At 54.2% G+C, this 17,523-nt stretch overlaps 6 protein-coding genes and 1 pseudogene across 6 annotated transcripts, besides 5 other annotated features; 2 read left to right on the top strand and 5 right to left on the bottom strand.

Annotated features, from left to right (window-relative positions):
- Positions 1-340, top strand: Tc00.1047053507957.334 (mucin-associated surface protein (MASP), putative; the record flags this gene model as incomplete). The annotated part of the gene is made up of 1 exon (XM_814467.1): positions 1-340. A coding segment is annotated over one exon (340 nt), but the record flags the coding sequence as incomplete, so codon positions are not given.
- Positions 1-16,327: a sequence feature (areas not merged during assembly with more than two copies in the genome that could not be assigned to a particular haplotype).
- Tc00.1047053507957.320 (mucin-associated surface protein (MASP), putative) lies at positions 4,518-5,333 on the bottom strand (the record flags this gene model as incomplete). Its single annotated transcript, XM_814464.1, has 1 exon — positions 4,518-5,333. One exon carries the CDS (start codon positions 5,331-5,333, stop codon positions 4,518-4,520), a length of 816 nt encoding a protein of 271 aa, XP_819557.1.
- Positions 4,858-4,979: a sequence feature (GA-rich).
- Positions 6,532-6,552: a sequence feature (AT_rich).
- On the top strand, positions 6,763-7,464 carry Tc00.1047053507957.310 (uncharacterized protein; the record flags this gene model as incomplete). Its single annotated transcript, XM_814463.1, has 1 exon — positions 6,763-7,464. One exon carries the CDS (start codon positions 6,763-6,765, stop codon positions 7,462-7,464), a length of 702 nt encoding a protein of 233 aa, XP_819556.1.
- Positions 7,962-8,873, bottom strand: Tc00.1047053507957.304 (annotated as a pseudogene).
- Positions 9,455-10,093, bottom strand: Tc00.1047053507957.300 (mucin-associated surface protein (MASP), putative; the record flags this gene model as incomplete). Its single annotated transcript, XM_814462.1, has 1 exon — positions 9,455-10,093. One exon carries the CDS (start codon positions 10,091-10,093, stop codon positions 9,455-9,457), a length of 639 nt encoding a protein of 212 aa, XP_819555.1.
- Positions 11,183-15,060: a mobile genetic element.
- Tc00.1047053507957.290 (uncharacterized protein) lies at positions 15,314-15,649 on the bottom strand (the record flags this gene model as incomplete). Its single annotated transcript, XM_814461.1, has 1 exon — positions 15,314-15,649. The coding sequence occupies one exon, from the start codon at positions 15,647-15,649 to the stop codon at positions 15,314-15,316; it is 336 nt and encodes a 111-aa protein (XP_819554.1).
- Tc00.1047053507957.280 (mucin-associated surface protein (MASP), putative) lies at positions 16,155-17,000 on the bottom strand (the record flags this gene model as incomplete). Its single annotated transcript, XM_814460.1, has 1 exon — positions 16,155-17,000. One exon carries the CDS (start codon positions 16,998-17,000, stop codon positions 16,155-16,157), a length of 846 nt encoding a protein of 281 aa, XP_819553.1.
- Positions 16,328-17,523: part of a sequence feature (heterozygous, Esmeraldo-like haplotype) that runs on past the window's edge.

Below are 17,523 nucleotides of genomic sequence, written 5' to 3'. Positions count from 1 at the left end.
TACCAGAACTACAAAGAGGATTTCGGCAGGCGGTCAGGAAGAGCCAATTTTATCTTCTCGTGTGGAGGAAGCATCGAATAAAACAAAACCCCAAAGCACTCAAACAACTGGCGACAAAGATCCAGCAGCTGATGGTGCAGTGACACAAGAAGAAAAACAAAATGGAAATAAAGAAGCCAATCCGAAGGAAACACCAGTCGAAGCCACAGTAATGAAAACCACAGCGGCGACGACTGGCGACAGTGACAGCAGCACCGCGGTCTCCCACACCACCTCCCCTCTTTTGCTTCTTCTTCTTCTTGTTGCGTGTGCGGCTGCTGCTGCGGTGGTGGCCGCGTGAGAGTGAGGGAGAGAGAGCCGTGCACCGCCCGCACACACACTTGTCTTTCACTCACTCTCTGTGTGTGTCCCCTTGCATGGACTCTCGCCCTCACCTCACCCCACGAGGCACACACATAATGTGCCCATTGTATATATGCATGCACACCCATGCAGGCCCGTTGGTGCTCTCTTTTGCACGACACGCACCGCTGCCGTCCTGCCTGGCTGCATGGGCGGAGCACCGTAACTGTTTTTGTTTCCATTGCATTGAGTGGGCGACCTCTCTCTCTCTCTCCCTGTGTGTGTGTTTTGCTTTACGGGAGCAATGAGAGTGTGTGCGCTGGTCGTCCCACGCTTGGGCTTTTCTCCTATAGTTTTGTTGTTTTACTTGTGGTTGAGTGCACCCATTACTCGTGTTTTTGAATTGGTGGCTTGAGTTGACTACGGACGCCTAAATTCTCTTTTTGTATATTTTTTTTCAGATATTTTCAGTGTTTCCTATTCTTTTCAAGCCATTAAGTATTTTCTTTCACGTACAGCATGCGTCAGTTGATCCACGTTACCCCACGGTCTGCAGTGCTGCTGGTGCTTCTGGTTGTGATGATGATTGTGATGTGTTGTGCTGGCGGGCGCTTTGCTGCCAGCCTGACGTACTCCTGCTCCTCTGACAAAGCGATGCGTGCCGACAGGGCGAAGTCGATCCCGGTTGTGGTGAGGGACGTGCCTTTTGGATCTGAGGGTGCGTCGCAGACATGCACCGTCATTGGGAGGAATGGATGGGCGCCCATCCGCATCAATGTGTCGACAAGGGACCTGGATGGTACCAGGAATTATTGCAGCTCAGAGCGGTATTAAGCAATGAATTCATTGGTGGCAATTGCGAGTGTGAAGGTGACGTTTTTCTATGCTGTGAAAAGGGAAATGTTTGTTTCGTTATACTTTGCAGACACTGTTCGTTAATGGCCTGCGGGCTGTCCGTAGCGATGTGGCCAGTTTTTCCGTCTTGAACGGTGCTGTCGTGCGAGAGGGTGTGTTCCCAAATAGTCGGATGCTCAGTTGTCGAGGACGGGGGCATTCCCACAGCGTGTGCGGCAGGGCCTCCCGTGGATTGTCGGGGGCTCAGCGGCTGGTGGGGTTGCAGCAGAGGAGTGGCTGAAGGGCTACGGCTGTCATTGGAGCTTGCAGAGGTGCGCTGTCCGTTTTTTGCTCGTTGATACGCTTGACATTTTCGGTAGTGACCTGCGCGTGAGGCACTTGTTGGGGAGACCGTGGAGCTGTCGCAGAATCCACATGTGAGGCCTTCTGCAACGATTGGAGTGCCAGGGTTAGTGCGTCGGGCGTGTGCCTTCATATTGTGGACGGACGAGAAGACGCTGCTGCAGCTTGGACAGGGCGACGTTGATCCGCTACTCGTCATTCTACGAGGAGGTGCCGTGGACACGCCAGGTGGAGGTTCCAGAGGAGGTCCGGGCGGTCCTGCCTCTTCAGTGTGTGGGAGGAGCAGCACCACCGAGATAAAGGGTTGCTTGTGATCTGCAGGGCGCGTGCCGGTCTGCCGAGGAGTGGGCAGGAGGACGTCCATCAGCCGCTTGTTGGTCGGCAAGGAGTGGCGGTGCTCACGTCGGGAAGATGTTCCGGTGGAGGCAGAGCACAGACGCGGTCCCAACAGCACCGCAGCACAGCCGATCCCAGAGGGCGGGGACTTGGCGCCGCCATGCCTCGGGGTATCACAGGCCTTGGCTCGAGAGGGCACCAAGCTGTTTCGCACGGACCTCTAGCAGAGTAGAGAAGCCACGGCGGAGGGCATGATTGCGGTCCTCCCGTTTGCGGAGCACTTCAGCTCGGGGCAGGCTGCCGCTGCAACACACTCGGCCTGCTACATTCCGTCCGTCCAGATACATGTGGGACTGTCACGGCTGCCGCCGGTACGGTGCCTCGGTGCATCTCCAACCATGTGATTACAGCAGCCAGAGGTGCTCCACACGCCGAGGTGGAAGCATCACAGTCAGCTTCACGCAGGGAAATGGCGACATGTTTCCGTCGTGGCAGCATGCCTGCCTGTCGCGGGATGCCGTCCTCCGTCCCTGCAGTGTGGGATGGCAGATGGTGGTCCGAGTCCATGCAAACGGGTGGACGTCCAGTGGGAGACACGCAGTACGCGTTGCGCAGTCACATCGGGAACCGAGACGCTGCGGCCGCTGATCCACATTGCCTGTGCCGGGTCGTCGGATAGCTCAGAGTCCATGCCGCTTGGGGTGGCGGCGAGGTCCTCTCCTGCCGTCGTGGATGGTGAGCAACCGTCCCGCACCTCATGGTGCGAATTCGGGTCGCAAACAACCGCTGCGGGGCCTAAGCGACGAATGTTGCTCGCAAAGTGAGCGGCGTGAGCCATTGCCGTGGGAAGGCTGCAGAGGGTCACCACGTACATGCTGGGGCTGGCCTGTAGGCACACGCGGAAGGCGGTGGTCTCCAGGCAGTTGGTGCCACGAGCAGCAGGCGCTCGCACGGCAAGGTGTGGCGCACCAAGAAGGCCACGCCACCGGCACGACCACTGCAGGCCTGGCGGAAGTCACCGCAGCCAATGAACCTCGTCGCTGGAGCACTCTGGTGCCTGCACTCCTGCAGAAGAACCATGCCGGGATGGTGCTGCGCCAGTCGAGCAGCAAGAGCAATCCTGAGGGGCGAAGGGCCTGAAATTCTGAGCTGCCAGACAACTACGAGGCCATCCTCATAGGGGCTGCGGCTCTTGCGGACACCACCGCAGTGGGTGATGCCGACGGAGTGACCGCAATGAAACGACTGTGCGGTTCTCTCAGTCGGGTTGCAGGCAAACCGCCTCGCCGCTCCACAACCGACAGATCGTGGGACCTTCTCGAGGGGTGACGCCGTCGTGGTCCCCATCACGCTCGCTGAAATGCCCTGCCACAATCACTCCCACAGAGAGACAACAAATAGTGCGTGGATGTGTGCCGAGAACACACAGCGACTGCCATCGTCGGAGGAGGCCATCGTGGCACCGTCCGTCACTCGTCAGCACACAACGAGCAACGCCCGCAACCGGAAGTGCAAAAACAGAGGAGAGAATGACCCCAAGAGCAGGCAACATCTTCACACACGGCGGGCATCGTGCGGCCGTGTTGCCATGTCAGCACGGGACGCAAGCCCACGCCCCGCTGTCGCCAAGAGCATTCATGCAGACCACTGTGCAAATACTTATGTGTGTGTGCTGGAGAAACGGAAAAAAAGAGGAGCACAGGAAGGCACATCAGGACGGCAAGAGGCACAGCTGGATGGCAGCGATACATGCGGTATGGCCCAAACCTCAACAATCACACACGGTGGCAGCACACACCTATCCACAAAAAACAAAACAAAAGGAAAACAAAAAATCTTAAAAACACGGCGAGGCCGTGGCTGTGTGTGTGGCGCTGCGGGTGTCTGCCCGCACTGGCCGCAAGAAAACAAAACAAGAGGGAAAGAAATGTGTGCTCCGCCCCACAGGCCCTCGTCGCACGCTCACACGTCACGGCTCCCTCAGCGCGCCGTTCGTCGCGGCCCCTCCTCATGCGTGCAGCAGGCGAGGCGCACAGGGCCGTCGTCATGAGCGTGTCGGTGGGTGTGCGGGTGGAGCAGTTGGGCGGGAAACACACGGCACCCCTCACAGGAAGAGTGCAGAAGAAACAATTAAAAGAGGGAAGAGTAGAAAAGAAAAAACCGTCCATAGTGATTGCCCCCAAAAGCAAAAAAGGAGGGATGTGTGGAGTGAAAGATTTAAAATGCACAAATTAATAGCAAAAAAAAACCAGCAAAAAATTTTAAAGCAAACAGAAAAAAAAAATTAAATTTACAAAACAACAAAAAAAGCCGAAGCGTGGGACGACCAGCGCACACACTCTCATTGCTCCCGTAAAGCAAAACACACACAGGGAGAGATAGAGAGAGGTCGCCCACTCAATGGAAACAAAAAAACAGTTACGGTGCTCCGCCCATGCAGCCAGGCAGGACGGCAGCGGTGCGTGTCGTGCAAAAGAGAGCACCAACGGGCCTGCATGGGTGTGCATGCATATATACAATGGGCACATTATGTGTGTGCTTCGTGGGGTGAGGTGAGGGCGAGAGTCCATGCAAGGGGACACACACAGAGAGAGAAGGACGAGTGTGTGTGCGGGCGGTGCACGGCTCTCTCTCCCTCACTCTCACGCGGCCACCACCGCAGCAGCAGCCGCACACGCAACAAGAAGAAGAAGAAGCAAAAGAGGGGAGGTGGTGTGGGGGACCGCGGTGCTGCCGTCACTGTCGCCAGTCGTCGCCGCTGTGGTTTTCATTACGGTGGATTCGACTGGTGTTTCCTTCGGATTGGCTTCTTTATTTCCATTTTGTTTTTCTTCTTGTGTCACTGCACCATCAGCTGCTGGATCTTTGTCGCCAGTTGTTTGAGTGCTTTGGGGTTTTGTTTTATTCGATGCTTCCTCCACACGAGAAGATAAAATTGGCTCTTCCTGACCGCCTGCCGAAATCCTCTTTGTAGTTCTGGTATCATCTTTTTCTTCTTGCTTTTTCTCTTCCTCCGTCTCTTTTTTTTCCTCCTTGCCATCACCCAATTCCACTTCCTCTCCCTCTTCATCTTCCCCTTCATCTTCCCCTTCATCTTCTTCATCCGCATCCTGATTCGCCTCCCCATTTCCCCCGTTTTCCGTTTTTTTATTTTTTTCTATCGTTTCTTCTGCCGTTTCTGATGCCTTTGCTCCGGTTTTTAGCGCCGATTCCGCTTTCGTTTCCGATACAGGCACCGATGATGGTGCTGCTGGTTGTGATGCTGCCGGTTGACCGATTGGGCCACCTCCTCCAACGCCATCAGTTGTGTTGTTTTTACCTTCAGAATTATTGCCGTTGTCGGTCAAACCAGTACCCGGAAGGGCTAGATCTGCTTCAGAACATCCACCACCGCCGGCACCGCACCACAGCACACAGAGGGCACATAGCAACAGCAGGCGGCCAGTCATCATCATCATCACGGCTGCACACACAGTCTAGAGAGGGGCAAAGAGAGAAGGATGAGAAGAACACACAAACGCATCAGCAGCAGCAGCATGGAGAAGAAGGGGTGGCGTTTACATGAGGGTTGTTGTCATGAGCATGGGAGACGCGTGCACGCAGGAATAACAAGCAACAATAAAACACCGGACAGCACGGCGCACAACTCCATGGCATTTAAAGCCCTCCCGCAGCTGCCCCCAAAATGGAAAAGAAAGAGGACGCCACGGTGCGGCAGGAACACAGAGATGACGGTACAGAAAAGGATGCCAAACCGGCGTGAAAAAAACACACAAAAAAAAATTCTTCCCCCACAGCGGCCACATCCAAAAACGCAAGTAATAACAGAAACAAACACCACACACGGCAACTCACAGGGCAGTGAATACCCTGTCGCCAACCTTCATGGCTGCTCGCCCCGCACTCCTCGGGAGTCCATCGCTCCGCCGCCTTCCTCCTTCCCGCGGCACCCCCACACGAACAGCCACGGCACAAAATCGGGTCCATCCGCGTCCGTCGCCACGCCACCCTCAACGACCCAACAGGCAACCGCCCAACGAATGTCGCGGAAATCACACACCCGCGCTGAAGCACGCGACGCAACGTCATGTCACGTGAACCCCTCCGTCGGCAGCACTTCACGCCAACCGTTTGGCCGGCACACAGAACAATCAGTTGACATAACAGAGAAGTAAGGCAGGCACTCAATCAAGGACTCTCCACACACACACGGCTCTTTTGATGCCGCCGCAGCTGCCACGGGCACGGTATCCGAGCGGAAAATGACAAGCAGTAAAAAAAGCCTCGCAAAAGGAAACCAATCCACACGCCCATATGCAAAGCGCCACTCGGACTGGTGCAGCTGCAGGGTCTGTGAGAAAAAATGCGACTTACTGAATCCCGCCAACTATGTCAGTCTCCCCTCCCACCAATGCCACGCATAATGCACGGTGTGCGTCCACAGGCATCCACTCCCGGTGCCCTAGCAACACTTCAGAAACAAACGCAACAGGAGTAATACAACGAGCACCACACTATGCCACCGCAACAGCGAGCACACCACAGGACAGCAACACGCCACGCAGCGATGTTTTGCTATTTCACACAATTCATTTACCGCACAAACCAAAACAGACATAATGGGAGAAGCGAAGCATCATTGCACAATGCCAAAGCAAATAAATAAAAATAAAAAATCAAAACCACACAGACCCCTCGCACACGCACACAAACACACCACAGTATTCTCCAGAAAAAGTCGAACAAATTGTTATCCCAAAACCCATTAAAACACGCGTGGTGCCGCCACATTAGCAACCAACACAAAAGGGAAAGAATGTATACAGCATATCCCTGGTAAAAATTATACAGACAAGCAGAGCACATAAATGTATATCCTGATAGGAAATGCCAATTGATATGGGCTTTTCTCTCTTGCAACCACTGCTGAGTGCGGGCCACGCAGGACTCAACCGCAGTCGCCTCGTCGTGCAGCGGCATCCATGCAGCCACCCAATAGAGTGTTGGCACGGCGGCGGCAGCAGACAGGGACAAGCAGCAGCAGCAGTGTTATTGCCGTGGATCGAAGGCGAGGCGTACTTCATGTCTTCCTCCCAATCCCCGCGCCCCACCGCTGCGTCATCCTCCCTCGGCGGAGGGTCCACGGCACCTTGCGCGTCATCAGCGGCACCAGGGATCCTGGGTCCCGTGGCTGCGGCACCGCCACCGACCTTGTCGCTCCCGGCCTCATCTCCTGTTGGATTGTCCCACAACAGACGTCACACCATCGGGAGCCACATCGTCGCTGTCCGGAACATCGCTCTTCTTCTCCGCCTCCTGCGGCGCACCCGCGGTGTCGCTGGGCGAAATCACTCCGTTGCCGTCGTGGCATCTGAGGCGACTTCCTTCTCCTCTGGCGACGGATGCTTCTGGGGAGCAGTCGTGTCTACATCCCTTGATGGTTTTCCGCGGCCGGTCCCAATGCTCTCCGCAACGGGGACAGATGCCCCTGGCAATCCTTGTTCAGTATATGCCGGTGGAACCGTCCTGCTCCACATGCTCTCTCCTCGCCGTCCCACGGAACCATTGGAAGTAGGCTACCACTGGTGAAAGATATCGTGCACACCTGCGCGTGGTCACGGCAAATAACGGTCCCTCATCGTACGGTCGAGTGGCCCACGCAATCGTCGCCCCGTCCGTGCATGAGACACAACGGACGTTACCCTTTTCAGTCACTGCCAGATGCAAATGCATGCTGAGGCACCTCAATGCCGCATGCATGGCAGCACTGAGATGTGTCTCCTCCGGGTTCCTCGCATCCGTCGTGTTGGTGGGAAGCGTGTCCAGACACCACGAAGAGGGCTCATCCCCAGGCATCCCAGACAAATATTCTCCCCTCCAAATAATGGCGTCAGCATCCCTCATATCCAGTGCGGGGTCAGTGATGAGGCAACTGTCCATTGGGCGTTTTGCTGACATTTCATGGATACTCCCCAGACACCAACCGCTAAAATAACGATCCGACGCGCAGCGTCTGGCACAAACGCCCAATGCGCAGAGCATGTGGGAATATTCACTCATGTTCGGTGCGGAGCAATTCCTCTGCATTCGCCGGCGCACCCAATCGGTGCCATCCACTCATCCCTCGCGTGGCGCTGCGACCAGTGCGACTCCAGCGTCCTCCCGTCCCCATCGCCATCCTGCAGTTCCATGCCATCAGTGTCGCCGCAATATTGGTGCTCACTCGCTGCCATCGCGGCATTCGTCGAGTGCACCACCACCAACAACGCCCCGCCACGCACACCGGCAACATGCCTCACCATGCTGCGGCTGGCCATGTGCGGGCAGTCAAACCCGACAGCATGGACCAACAGGTGCGCGGCGATGCATCCGTGAAATGAAACTGACAGGCAAAGTGCATGGCGCCAGCGACTGGACGGCCATCCTCCAGCGTGACGCACTGCAGTGCCCACACACCACCCGGCGCCGCAGCCACTTACAGCACCATGAAAGAATTGACAACACCAGTGGAACGATGCCCAGCAGGCACCGTGAACCAACTGCAAACGCTGCTCGTGGCAAATGGAGGCACAATCAACGGACCCTCCAGTGGCTGGACGAGCAGACGATCCACATGCAGTTACACAGCAGCAGGGATAGCCTCCTCGGCAAGGATATTGCCGTGCGCAGAGGTCAAAACACCATTCTTACAGCCAAACTCCCCGTCGAACGAATTCACTTTGCAAGGCCGGTAGAGGCCGCAGTGCCCCCTGCTGTCCTCACAGTCCCTTGTTGACGCATTGGTGCGGACGGGAACCCATCGGTTCTTCCAAACAAAGCTCCAGGCCTGCAACGCATCCTGCGCTCTGAGACACGCGTCCCTCACCATAACCGGGATCGACCCCGCCGTCGGAGGAGACCACATCGTCAAAGAAGCAAGAATACTTCAGGCTGACAGCAAAGCAACCGCCGACAAATCACATCGCAGAGATCATCACAAACAGAAGAAGCAGCGCTGGAGGCCGTGGGGTTAACGTCGATCAACGGACGCATGGCGTATGTCAAAGAAAAGCTAATTGGCTTGAGAAGAATACAAGAGGCTGACACTCTCTCAACAAGAAAAAAGACAGTATCATAATACAAAAAGACAATTTTAAGCGTCAGCAGTCAAAGCATGCCAACAATCCAAAAAGTGTGGAAAAGGTGCACTCAGCTACAACACAAGTAAAACAGCAATAGACAAAAAAAAAGAAGCCGAAGCGTGGGACGACCAGCGCACAAACTCTCTCATTGCTCCCGTAAAGCAAAACACACAAACAGGGAGAGAGAGAGAGGTCGCCCACTCAATGCAATGAAAACAAAACAGAAACAGTTACGGTGCTCCGCCCATGCAGCCAGGCAGGACGGCAGCGGTGCGTGTCGTGCAAAAGAGAGCACCAACGGGCATGCATGGGCGTGCATGCATATATACAATGGGTACATTATGTGTGTGCCTCGTGGGGTGAGGTGAGGGCGAGAGTCCATGCAAGGGGACACACACACAGAGAGAGAGAGGGACAAGTGTGTGTGCGGGCGGTGCATGGCTCTCTCTCCCTCACTCTCACGCGGCCACCAACGCAGCAGCAGCCGCAACAAGAAGAAGAAGCAAAAGAGGGAAGGTGATGTGGGTGACCGCGGTTCTGCCGTCACTGTCGGCAGTCTTCGTGATATGTTTCATAGCTGCGCTTTCGACTGCTTTTTGCTTCGTATTGCCGTGCTCCTTTTCATCTTCTTTTCCTTCTCCTCTCCCTGCGTCATCGGATTCCGGCGCATTCTTCGGCGTCCCCTCATTACTGGTGGTATTGCTGACAGCTGAATCTGGTGGTGGCCCTTGCGGTGTTGGAGGCTCGTCGGGCTCATCTGGAATGGCAGCGTAATACGTACACATACCCTTAACCTCAGGGTCATGAATTTCACTCGGCGTCTTATTATAAAAAGTGTCACAAATCCCCTTCATCGCAACTTGTATGCATCTCTTCATCGCTGGCACATTTACCGTCCCATTCTTCGTATTTTCCGTCGCGCATTCTTCCTTCATCAGAACATGCCAATTCAAGATGATTCTGTCAGCAGGTGTTGTCTTACTGGAAACACCATTGGCAGAAGCTTCCGCCTCCTTGGCAAAACCGCCGCCGGCACCGCACCACAGCACGCAGAGGGCACACACCAGCAGCACACGGCCAGTCATCATCATCGCCATCACTCCTGTCACTTGCGTGCAGTCTTCAGCACAAACTAACTCCCCGTCAACGCAGAGCAAAAGCAAAGACACGGCCGTTACACCACACACAGTAACGCCACAGTCACAAATTGCAGCACACACTATGGGGCAGGTGGAACCAGTAAAAAGGCAAAAAACACACAACGCCCCGCAAATCAGAAATTTAAAATAAATAAAAACTGGGTTAATAGTCCGGCAAGACTCCCGGAAAGGATAAGGAAAATAGATTAGATCTTAATTTTATTTCATGTACCATGCAGCACAATATAGACGACCGTGTGTTTGTGTATACATCTTCCCCGCAAAAATAGCAGAAAATAATATGAGAAAAAAAGAAAAAATCCTGCTGTTCCACCAGCCCACACAACATCCCTCACACTTCATGCGGCATCCGGCGTGTTCCTTCCGTCCTCGTGCGTGCAGTCCGTGGGACGCACAGCAATGAGGCCGGCACCGCGACTGGGCAAAAAAGAAAACAAGATGGAAAACACGTCACTCATAATGATGTTTAGAGCAGTTAAACAGCCATTGGGAAAGCACAAAGATAATTATTATTCCAATAAAACACAAGCAGCAAAAGAAGAAAGGAAACAAGCAAAAAAACTTGGAACGAGGCCCTTGACAAAATTCGGTGAGCCCCAGCGATGAAGTCGCACCTTGACGCGTTGCCGGGCTCTGGTTGCATATAGGAACTCCGCTGCGCTGCGTTGCTGCGAGCACGACGGAGACCAAGACGACTCCACCCCTCGAGAAGGTTCCACGCCATGCCCGGTGTGGGGAGGTGAAGCGGTCTGCCTGCAGACTGTCGGACAAAACTGCACGGCCGTTTCGCAGCGGTCACTCCGTTGATATCACCCGTTGCGGTGACGTCCACAAGAACCCTGGCACCGAGGTGGATGGCTGCATCACTATTTGGCAGCTCAACATTGCAGGCCTCTCGTCCGTAAAAAAGATTGCGTTTGCTGTGCGATGGGAGCTGCCCCAATCTGACATCGTTCTTCTCCAGGCGGCAAATAATCGAATTGCCACAGCGGCAAAACCATATGGCCATAATGACTTTCTTCGCGCCGCACTGGGCGCGGTGGTGGCGTTGCCATTCTGGTGCGCCACTCTCTGCCGTGCGAGTGCCTGACGCTCCCTGGCACTGACCTCATGGAGACCATTGCTGTCCGTGTGTTTCCACAGGGCCGTCCCAGCATCTGCGTGGTGAATCTCTACAACCCTCCCACAGCAACCGTTCAAAGATTTTCGTTTATTACTACCATTCGTCGCTTAGGCCCCGCAGCGATTATCGCGGGTGAAATGAATTTACATCATGGACTCTGGGACAGACACCTACCCTCAACGACTGAAGGAGAGGATTTGTCCGCTACTTTAATTGACATGGATTTTGGGCTAGCAAATGACCCGGTGCAGGCAACACGGAGCACAAATCGTAATGTCTCGTCCCCTGACGTGGCTGCGTATCGCGTGCTACGTGTCACCCACTGGCAATCCACCCCCTACATGGATTCGGACCACTGCTTAATATCTTACTTGGCGGGGTTGGATGATGGCATTCCGCGAATAGCCAACACGCTGCCTCGGCGGGAGAAAGCCACTTTTGCCCTGCGCAAAGCGGATTGGCCTGCTTCCACCTCGTTGTGTAAAACCCTCCTTGCCACCGCGTCCGCATGGTTGGACGTTCGCAGTGGTATCTTACGAGCAGCTGAGCGCCATATCCCGCGCGGCAGCCGTGACAGCCCAAAACAATCTGGACGAACAAAATGGAACAAGCCGAGTCCGTCGCAGAAGCAGCACACAAAGCACACACATTGCCTCACCAGGAGACAGCCTGCTTCGAGCCGAATTCATCCAAAATGTGGAGGACCAAAATCAAGCCTTACGCCGTGGCTTCACTATGCTTCTGGAAGCCCGTGTGGAAAAACTTGGGGCTTCATCCAGCCCAAGCTGGCGTTATCTTCACGGCGTGGCGGCGCCGCACCCTCATCCACTGGAATCGGTTGTGCTCCGAACTGATCTTCGGACCGCGTCTGTGCTCCGCCTCGGCAACAGGCAAATCTGCTCGTCCTTCATTTTGTGCGAGTCTCACGTGTCACATTACCCTATACTGCTGCTGCTGCTGCTACCGCACTCCATTGCCCCCTTGTGACTGGGAAGTGGATCGACCTCTCACGCCGTATGAACTTGGCGTGGCCATCCGTGACTCTTCGCTCGGCTCAGCCCCTGGCCACGACAACATGTTGAATGAATTCCTGCACCATCTCGTGCCCGTTGCGCGTGGCACACTCTTAGAACGATGATCCACAACTCCTTCGCAAATGGCAGCCTGCCCGGCTCCTGGAATACGGTGGACACTATTCCCATTCCAAACCTGGGAAAGATCCATACCGCCCAGTGAGTTACAGACCTATCACGCTACTCTCTGTTTTACTAAAATTAACCGAAGGAATGATTCACCGCCGTCTGTCAGTGTTATTGCCGCACCATCAACGTCAATTTGGATTTACACCTTCGCGTTCAAAATCGGACGTGGTGACAATTGTTATTGGTAAAATTACCGTGGATTAAATGTGTCCAGCACTGTGGAGTATGCGCGCCCTGGAGGCGGCGCCCCACACGGCACCCTCGTCACCATCGCTCGCGTGTAGCCTTGATTGATTTTTCGACTGCGGTCGACACCACTGACCATGGGAAATTATTCGGCATGCCTGACAGACTCCCGCGCCTTGGCCACCGAACGAAACGCTGGCTGCACACCTACCTGCGGGGCCGCTATGTTAGGGTATGCACTCGCGAACAGCACTCCCGGAAACAACTCGCCTCAGCCGGAGCACAGCAAGGCAGCGTCCCGGGACCCCAACTCTTCCTCCACTGTGTGGATGATCTGCTGCGCCGCCTGGAGAACATCTATTCTGCCTCCGCACTCATGCACGCTGACGAACTCGCACTTGTTGCCTCAGGTGCGGGCATCCATGCATGTGCTGCGGCAATGCAACCCGCCCTGTCACTTACAACGACATAGGCTGCCAAGCACAGCCTAAAAATCAACGTTGATAAGAGCGGAGCTGCTCTATTCCACATCTCTTCGCACACACGGTCTGAAGAGGAAATGGTCAATCTCCTTCCTGGCAATGGGAACCTACGTATTCAGTCCCGCCCAGTGCGCTTGCTGGACACCACGGTTGAACAACTCCTTAATTGTGTTCCGCACGCTTCCACCGCTGCAAAGCGGACCATGCCACGCCGTTACCAATTACGGCCGGTCGCACAGACTGCTGCGTCCCATCACACCATGCAATCCTTTTCGATTGGATACGTCCATGGTGTGTCACTATATAGTGGCAAGGCAATTCTCCCGTGCCTCGCCCACACCTACTTCCATAATACGGAAGTACTGTACCGCGACAGTTGTACAACACACCTTGGCATTAGTGCACCAACGGAGGATAAATCGGTACACTTGGAAGCCAATCTTCTTCGGCTCCGTAAGATACTCTGGCTCCGTGCAATCACACAACACAAACGCCAAGCACGTTTCCATAATCACGAGGATTTGCGCTCCCTTATGTACTCGGAACCTATGCCGCTGTCCATGCATAGGAAAGCGGCGACATCAATCCATTTTCAAAAGATGCCGTTATTAATGGATTAGAACGCGTATGTGGTACTATTGGGATACCACACAACCACAATCACGCTCCTCCTATTACCCAACATCGAATTATTCCCTGGGACACTGTGAGTTGCAATAAAGTGGAATTTAATCAGCCACGCTTTGCCAACGACGCCTCTGAAGATGTCAAGCGCACGGCTTTTGATTCCCTTTACTCCTCTCTAGGACATTATGATTTTGAATTATGGTCGGACGGTTCTTCATCCCTCGCCGAACTCGCATCTGGATCCGCTGCACTATTATACGGCCCCACAAAGACAAATGATCTCCCTGTGGAGGTCCATCGTGCAGCTGCTGGCAGGCTCGCATGCTCATAGAGAGCAGAGTGACCTGCCACAGAAAAGAGCTCTAGAAATCTCATAATTCCTCGTCTGGAAACATCCCAATCGCCCACACAAATCCTGGTGGCAACGGACTCCCTTTCGGCAATTGAGGCACTCCGCGTTGCCCCACTGGCCGTGCGTGACTGCGTTGCTGAAGAAATTTGAATTATGCTGCTCTCCTTGATAAAGCGAGGTCACTCTGCAGACTTTATATTTTCCCCATCGCACTGTGGTATCCCACGCAATAAGACCGCTGACGAAGAAGCCACGATTGCACAATCCCACCAGCAATGAGGCATCCCAATCTGGCACGTGGAATTCCTTACCGCCGTCAAGAGGTTGTACTGGAAGGAAGTCCAGGAGGAAAAAGAAGTCGTGCACACCGCACGCCAGGCGCTCGTCGGCGTAAAAAAAGACCATTCCTGGTGTGCAGGCAGACATCGGGCATCGAATCAGGACTTCGTGCGCAGGTGCGATGCGACTCCTGCCCACTCTTCGGCAGACCGGCACGCGCCCTGCAGATCACAAGCAACCCTTTATCTCGGTGGTGCTGCTCCTCCCACACTGAAGAGGCAGGACCACCCCGACCTCCTCCGGAACCTCCACCTGGCGTGTCCACGGCACCTCCTCGTAGAACGACGAGCAGCGGATCAACGTCGCCCTGTCCAAGCTGCAGCAGCGTCTTCTCGTCCGTCCACAATATGAAGGCACACGCCCGACGCACTAACCCTGGCACTCCAATCGTTGCAGAAGGCCTCACATGTGGATTCTGCGACAGCTCCACGGTCTCCCCAACAAGTGCCTCACGCGCAGGTCACTACCAAAAATGTCAAGCGTATCAACGAGTAAAAAACGGACAACGCACCTCTGCAAGCTACAATGACAGCCGTAGCCCTTCAGCCACTCCTCTGCTGCAACCCCACCAGCCGCTGAGCCCCCGACAATCCACGGGAGGCCCTGCCGCACATGCTGTGGGAATGCCGCCGTCCTCGACAACTGAGCATCCGACTATTTGGGAACACACCCTCTCGCACGACAGCATCGTTCAGAAAGAAGGAAAAACTGGCCACATCGCTACGGACAGCCCGCAGGCCATTAAAGAACAGTGGCTGCAAAGTATAACGAAACAAACATTTCCCTTTTCACAGCATAGAAAAACGTCACCTTCACACTCGCAATTGCCACCAATGAATCCATTGCTTAATACCGCTCTGAGCTGCAATAATTCCTGGTACCATCCATGTCCCTTGTCGACACATTGATGCGGGTGGGCGCCCATCCATTCCTCCCAATGACGGTGCATGTCTGCGACGCACCCTCAGATCCAAAAGGCACGTCCCTCACCACAGCCGGGATCGACTTCGCCCTGTCGTCACGCATCCCTTTGTCAGAGGAGCAGGAGTACGTCAGGCTGGCAGTAAAGCACCCGCCAGCACAACACATCATAATCATCATCACAACCAGAAGCACCAGCAGCACTGCAGATCGTGGAGTGACGTGGATCAACTTACACATGCTGTACGTAAAAGAAAACATTTCATGGCTTGACACGGATAAGAAACACTGACAGTCGCTCAAAAGAAAGAAAAAATACAATACAAAAAGAGAATTTAGGCGTACGTAGTCAACTCAGACCACCAATTCAAAAAAAAAGTAATGGGTGCACTCAACCACAAAACAATGAAAAACAATAAAAAGCCGAAGCGTGGGACGACCAGCGCACACACTCTCATTGCTCCCGTAAAGCAAAACACACACACAGGGAGAGAGAGAGAGAGGTCGCCCACTCAATGCAATGAAAACAAAAAAACAGTTACGGTGCTCCGCCCATGCAGCCAGGCAGGACGGCAGCGGTGCGTGTGGTGAAAAGGAGAGCACCAACGGGCATGCATGGGTGTGCATGCATATATACAATGGGCACATTATGTGTGTGCCTCGTGGGGTGAGGTGAGGGCGAGAGTACATGCAAGGGGACACACACAGAGAGTGAGTGAAAGACAAGTGTGTGTGCGGGCGGTGCACGGCTCTCTCTCCCTCACTCTCACGCGGCCACCACCACCGCAGCAGCAGCCGCACACGCAACAACAAGAAAAAGCAAAGGAGGGGAGGTGGTGTGGGAGACCGCGGTGCTGCTGTCATTTTCGGCAGGCATCGTCGTATCATTTGTTTGAGCGGTGCCTGTTGATTGGGGTGCCGCATCACTCATTTTGACGGTGTTGCTCTCACCAACGTCAGATGTCGTCGTGGAACTTGTTTGAGTGGTAATGGCCGGTGCGGCTGTGGAAGTTTCCTGAGGTTGTTCCAAGGAACGAGTGACATTTTCACGTTCCTGCCCCTCTTCTGACGGTGCTGCAACAATAATTTCAGTACTGCTCGGAGTACCTTCTGTGCGTTCCTCACTATTACTGCTGACGACATCGTCGTTACCTGAAGGAGATGGGTGATCAATATTCTGTTGATTTTCAATTGATACATCCTTATTTTCCTCCTGATTGAGTGAAGTCTCCGGTTCCCCTGGTGGACCTTCGGGTGTTTCGTCTTGCCGTTCTTCGCCCGATGATTGTGAATGTGACAGTGAATCCGTATGTTCGGAGCTGGATGGTGATGGTGCCTGTATTGTTGGCGATTGAGGCTTTAAATCAGCTTGCAATTGCGGGGACCCGGGTGCGGAACCCTCAACTTTCCTCAGCCGTGTTTGCTCTGCGGAAGGGTTTCCCGCTCCACCAGACGCCGTATGACCGCTGGCGCCTTCAGAGACTTCATCACTCCCACGATTACTGAGTCCACTTTCAGAGCCTGCCGTGTCCTCAGTGCATCCGCCTCCGCCGGCGCCGCACCACAGCACGCAGAGGGCACACACCAGCAGCAAACGGCCAGTCATCATCATCGCCTTCACTCCTGTCACTTGCGTGTAGCCTTCAGCACAAACTAACATCCCGTCAACGCAGAGCAAAAAGCAATGAGAGAAACAAGTCACACAGCCACGCCACAGCAACCGCACAGTGACAAATGGCAGCAGCAACACACCATGAGGCAGTTGGAATCAGTGGGAGGACAAAAAAGGCAAATGCACAGTCCTTCAGTAATTAATCAGCAAGAAAAGAAGAAAAACAAAACAATTAAAAACACAAGTAAAAAAGAAACAAAAAACTTTAAAAAAAGGAGCTGCACAGTATGGCGCCATTGTGCATGCATCCACATGCAAACATGCGTCCACGCAAACAGTTGTATGCGTGTAGTGCATATAAGTGTGTCTGGGATGCGTTCAACGTGACGGATACATGGAGCAGCAACACGGAGCACACAGCATGGCAGCGGAAGCAAATGAAGCAAAACACAATCATTATTTTCCCCTATTTAGTTACATCGGACCACAGTAGACGCACACAAATCCCGTGTTTGAGTGCTGG

The sequence above is a fragment of the Trypanosoma cruzi genome, genomic scaffold, assembly GCF_000209065.1.
Source record: "Trypanosoma cruzi strain CL Brener 1047053516579 genomic scaffold, whole genome shotgun sequence".
Taxonomy (NCBI): Eukaryota; Euglenozoa; class Kinetoplastea; order Trypanosomatida; family Trypanosomatidae; genus Trypanosoma; species Trypanosoma cruzi.
Note: the sequence above shows the minus strand (reverse complement) of the source record. Positions and strands in the feature narration are given on the sequence as shown.